Genomic DNA, 6175 nt, shown 5'->3' with positions numbered 1-6175 from the left:
TATATATATATATATATATATATATATATATATATATATATATATATATATATATATATATATATATATATATATATATATATATATATATATATACAGAGCAGTTTCCCCTGGCGGCAATAACAGCAGTTATTCTCCTGGACATCGAGTAGAATAGAAATTGGTTAGCTTGGATGGGTACAGCATTCTATGCAGCTTCAACATTATGTCACAATTCATCGGCAGTAGTGACTGACGAGTGGTGACGTGCCAGTTGTTCAGCAACCATTGACCAGACAATTTTAATTAGTGAGCTGTGCTGGCCATGGCAGCAGGCGAACATGTTCTGCGTCAAGGAAGGTCAGTACATTTCGGGCAACATTTGGTCGTGCATTGTCCTGCTGAAACGTAGCGTTATAGAGCCCTCAAAGATAAGGCAGATCAACTGGCCCAAACACATCAGAAATGTAACGACTGCTGCTCAAAATGTCGGCAATGTGAACAAGAGGTGATCGAGACGTGTATCCAACAGTCATGCTGCTGCAAAAACTATTAATGCAGACACTTGTTGTCTTAAAAATTAGCCCATTTGTTGACTCAGGGTTCGTGACGTAGACGCAAGATCCCTAAAGACCTCGATAAAACTCGCTGGTAGGCATTTTTCCTTCTTACACGAGGCATAACAAAAACTTTTTTACCCAAGGAGAACGCTCAAATTCAATTTCTGTATGAGAAACTTACTATCAAATCTCTACTTTTATACACATTGTAGGTCGGAGGATGGCAACAGCTCGTAGCAGATGATGGTTGTGTTTTTTACTGTTTGATTTTCTAAGTTTAAAAGTCTGTTTTTATAAGTATTTCATTATATATTTTGTGATATTCAGTTTTATCGAGATAAAATAGTACCGCATGGTGATTTTGGTGGTGTTTTGTTGAAAATTGAGAGTTTTATGAGTGTTTTACGATTTCAAGCCAAGATGGCGGTGTGTTTACGTTTTGTGTTTTGATGGATGAGTGAGATGTTTAGCAACAGATAGTGCCGATACACCAACTTAATTTACCAAATCTGTTGTGTAAGTTGTCGACAATTCGATTTATTTGTGATACAAGATTGGTTGAATACCAGTTTTTTGTTGAATTTCAAGGGATCGTCTCTGCATTGCTTTTAGAAGTCGATCTGGGGACTTTGCCTTTATATTTTGATTGGTTCTTCTGGTAAAAAATCAAAAACATTTATAGTATTTTTTTGACTTTTATTGTATTTTATATGCACTGAATTTTAGTGCTGTGTATTTTGTTGTGCTATTTTTAACAAATTTTTTGCTCTTTTATCTTGTGTTTACCTACCGGACTTTAAATTTTTAGTGAGTTTTCACTTTTATCAAATTTTTAACTCCTATGGACACAGTTGCCGCCCACTTAATACCTCAACCTTGACGGATTTATTTCCAATACTTAGTACTGTGGGCGGTCTCCTTGAATTCGGTGAGGTTGGTATCCATTGTGCCCAGCTGGCAGAATTGAGAAAGCATGCCGGAGAACGATAATGGTGATGACTCGGGGGATGAGGGAGATAGAGACACTGAGGCGGAGGCCACCGATGTCCCCAGACTAACTCCAGCGATGGCGATAAAGAGTCGTATCACGGCGGTTTTGTACAGAGAGAAATCAAAAATCACGAACCAAGTTAGAGATTTGATTATATCCGCATTAGATGAGCTATTAATATTAACTGCTACTCAAGACACTGAAATCGCTGTGTTAAAGTCAAAACTAGAAGAGGTCTGTGATGTCAACCTAACCGTTCTCGATCCTATTATTGAGGATCAGGCCAAGCATAATATCAGAAACAGGAGAACATATGCTGAAATGGTTGCGAGGGGTAATTATGGACAGCAGCAGCTACCAAGACCAGTTAAAGAACACGTCGCTATAATAAAACCACTAAAGGAGGGTGAGGAGTCGGTGAACACGAAAGCAGCGTTGTTGTCCTGTTTGAACCCCGGAAACATTAGAGTCGGAATCAAGCGTGTAACCAACATCAGAGATGGGGGCGTATTAATAGAAACTGATACGGCCGAAGGATTAGAGGCAATGAAGAAGGAGATTGAACGGACAGGTTTCTGTACCAACTATTCCTGCGAACCACCAAAACTGAGAAGGCCAAGGGTAATCATCTTTGGAGTAGAGGACGATTTATCATCAGAAGACCTACATGACCATTTGATCAAACAAATCCCCGAGTTGGAACTGGGAGATATTAGGATTGTAGCGAAACTCAGAGCTAGATACAATAGAGCCCACAGAATCATTGAACTTAACCCTGAAGCATTCAAAATGATTAAATATAAAGAAAAACTGAATATAGGATGGAAAAGGTATCGATTCGAGGAGACATTAGGCATTAGACAGTGCTTCAAATGTGCAGCCATGGGGCACCTAGCTAGAGATTGTAAGAGCTCAAAGATCTGTAGAGGGTGCTCTTCTACAGAACACAATGATAACGACTGTAATGAGGGCATTTACTGCAAGCACTGTCAACTAGCCAATGATAAATTTAGATTGAATTTGGATGTCAACCACCGGCCGTTTGACAGGGACTGCCCGCAGTACACTAGAGCAATTAAAAACCAGATGAAGAGGATAGATTATGGCCTTTAGTTCCCCTAACAATATTAATATAGGACATATAAACTTGCATCATAGTCCCACTGCGAACCTACAATGTTGTGACGATTTTATTAACCAAGACCTTAAAATAGCAAGTTTAAACGAACCATATTATAATACTGATAATATTATCACAGGCTTTTCTAACAGATTTAATATTATCTACCATAAAGATAAACCTAGAGCGGCAATTGTAGTTCATCCTGATATTCAGTGTGTCTTCTCGGTGATTGTAAATAGGGATATATGCGTTATCGATTTTAAACTTCATGATCATGTTTACACTTTCATTTCTGTTTATTGTCCACCTAACGACTGTATGCATACTTTTTTGAATAACCTTGAACCTGTAATGGTTGCCTCTGGTGATAAACTTTTGGTGCTGTGTGGTGACTTAAATGCTAAGTCCACGGTTTGGGGTCCTAGGAGCGATGCAAGAGGATATGCCGTGGTGGATTTCTTGCAAAGAAATAACTTGGAGGTGATTAACAACCCAGACTCTCCCCCGACCTTTAATTCGGTTTTGGGGCAGAGCTGGATTGATATTATATCTACCAATACAGATAACGTAATTAATTTCAGAGTCCACGATGGCGTCTTCTGCTCAGATCATGAGCTTATCACGGCGACAATCGAAAATTATAGACAACGAGATAAATGTTACAAGAAAGCCCAAGGTATTAAATATAAAAACTTGGACTGGCTTGTCTTGAAATCAAAACTTCTTGAAATCACGAAAACCTATAGTACTGACAATTTAAATAACACAGTTAGTATAGATCAGCATATTGATAATGTCACTGAAGATATATACAGAATTTGTCAGGAGTCCAGAATACGCCCCATAATACAGCCCAATACACTAAGCACTGCTCCTGGTGGACCCCGGCTATAGGACTGCTAAGGAAACAAGTTAGAGCTCTCCGTAGGCGGTACCAAAGGGAGACTAACCCAAACATAAGGCTCAAATTTAATATTAGGTATAAGGCTATGTACGCCAAATATAAAAAACTAATAAGGAAATCTAAAGCGATTAACTTGAAGGATTACATAAATAATTTAACAATAGATAGGGCATTTTCTACACCATATAAAATTGCAAAGGGTTGCTTGAGCAGTAACTTGATTACCAACCCGGTCATGGTTAACGGCAGTACCACGGAGAGCTACCACGACACTATAGAGGGAATCATGCAGCATCACTTCCCGGAGGCGACCAATAATTATACTGATGTTAATAGGTGCCATATTAATGAAGTCGATTTTACTGTTGACGAGCTGGAGTATATTATTATGGGCCTTAAATCAGGGAAATCTCCGGGTCCTGATGGCATACCAGGGGAAATTTTTAAAGAGATCTTTTACATTAATAAACACTGGCTATTAACTGTTTTTAATAAATGCCTGGAGTTGGGATACTTTCCCAGCTCTTGGAAGATTGCCAGAGTCACCCTAATCCTTAAAACAAATAAAGACCTCAGTCTTCCGAGTTCTTACCGCCCGATCTCCCTCCTGGCCGTCTGGGGAAAAATCCTAGATAAGTTAATTACTAAAAGACTGAGTTACCATTTGGAAAAAAGAGAAATAATAAGCGATAACCAGTTTGGCTTCAGGACTGGGAGGGGGACCGATGATGCACTCAAAAGGGTGGTTGATTTCGTCAACAACAAAAAACTGGAGAACAAACATACGATTGGGGTGGCTCTGGACATAGAAAACGCCTTTAATTGCGCCGACTGGACAGTTATCAAAACAGCGCTTAATAATTGTGCTTTACCGGACAACTTAGTCTCTATTGTTTTTAGCTTCTTAAACGAGAGATCTGCAAACTTTTATGATGGCAATGGAAACATTGTCGTTAGTAGAAACTTAAACGTTGGTGTGCCACAGGGCTCCTCCCTGGGTCCTATACTTTGGCTTATTTTAATTAACGACATTTTTAAAATAGTTTTAAACATTGACTTTATACAATTTAGTGATTTTAGCTATAATGATATCGATATAGTCTCCTTTGCAGACGACATTTTACTATTGGTAAGTGGTCCAGTTTTATACCGCTTTGACCAAATGGCGACTCATATTCTTACCTGCATGTCAGACTGGGTCGAAAGGAATAAATTAAAATTCGCTAAAGAGAAAACACAGCTGTTAACATTCCCCAAAAGTAATAAAAAAATCGGCCGGTTACCTTGTATCAAGTTTAATTCTACAGATTCGTGTAATGTCAAAAATGTTAAGACAATGAAATACCTTGGCGTCACCTTGGACCCGGGTCTGACATGGATACCACATCTAAACGATATTAGAGATAGAATCACAAATTTTAACCAGGGTATCAGAAGAGTCGCCAGAGTCACTTGGGGACTCAGACCACAAATCTTGAAACGAATATATCTCCAGGCAAGCGAGAGAATCATCCTTTATGCCGCCAGTGTCTGGTACAGAAACAATAGTAAAATTAATGAAAAACTAAATAGCCTTCAGAGGATTCCATTGTTAACCTTGACTAAAACCTACGCTACTACCAGTACTGAGGCTATCCAGATACTGGCGGGGGTGGTTCCAATAACACTTAAAGTTATAGAGGATGTTTATACCAAGAGGGTGAGATGGGATGGCGATTACAAGATCTAATGCATGTACTACCTCCCGATTTCGACAACTCCTTGAATTTTGATACGCCGCCCCGCGAGCACCCATCTCTTTATCGCTCCTTGCCCTGGGGATATTGTGCCCCTAGTAACCAGGGGGTGGAGATCTATACTGATGGCTCTCGGATGGAGGTAGACACACCTGGAATTTTCCATGCGTCACATGCAATGATTGTTAAACAGGATGGTATTACTATTTTTAAATCCTCCACCAGAGTCACAGACAATACTAATATCTTTATCGCAGAGCTAATAGCAATCAGATCCGCCTTTATCTGGATCAATGATAATAATATCGATAGCGCTACCATTTTTTCAGACTCGTTGTCCTCCCTTCAGGCTCTGACTGACCCAGAACCAATTTCAAAACTGATTGAAAATATTAAAACATATTGGCACAGAGGTATTACAATGAATTGGGTTAAAGCCCACGTGGGGATCCAGGGCAATGAGGAGGCCAACGAAGCAGCTAAGGAAGCCATTGGCTCCGAGATTATAGATCTCCAAGTTCTGAGGACCCCTAGGAAAGCAAAGACCGAAATCAAGCGGATTCTAATGGCAAGGTGGCAGTACAATTGGTACAGTTCTAATAAGGGCAAGCAGACTTTTAAGTTTATTAAGACCCCGTCAACTACAAGAATTCAATCAAATTTCTACTTGATCAATACCTGACGGGGCACGGAGTGTTCGGGACCTACCAAAGGAAGTTTTTCAATAAGGATGATAAATGTAACAATTGCGATCAACCCCAAACAGTAGAACATCTTCTATATCACTGTTCTCGGTTCCGAGCACTCCGACAACAACACTTCCTCGAGAAGAACGAGCATCAAATTTTTGCCAGTATCATTTGCCGTAATATCATTAAACAA

General features: G+C 39.5%; 1 protein-coding gene across 1 annotated transcript; it reads left to right on the top strand.

The window, feature by feature from the left end:
* Positions 1-5285: 5285 nt before the first annotated feature.
* On the top strand, positions 5286-5975 carry LOC147813950 (uncharacterized). Its single transcript, XM_087160165.1, has one exon. It carries the CDS (start codon positions 5286-5288, stop codon positions 5973-5975), a length of 690 nt encoding a protein of 229 aa, XP_087016291.1.
* Positions 5976-6175: the final 200 nt, after the last annotated feature.

The sequence above is a fragment of the Parasteatoda tepidariorum genome, chromosome 3 (genome assembly GCF_982258835.1).
Source record: "Parasteatoda tepidariorum strain Cologne lab strain chromosome 3, Ptep-v5.0, whole genome shotgun sequence".
In the NCBI taxonomy this organism is placed as follows: Eukaryota; Metazoa; Arthropoda; class Arachnida; order Araneae; family Theridiidae; genus Parasteatoda; species Parasteatoda tepidariorum.
Note: the sequence above shows the minus strand (reverse complement) of the source record. Positions and strands in the feature narration are given on the sequence as shown.

Bases quoted from the DNA above. Each gene is read 5' to 3' on its own strand.
- LOC147813950 (XM_087160165.1), top strand. From the start codon at position 5,286: ATGCATGTACTACCTCCCGATTTCGACAACTCCTTGAATTTTGATACG.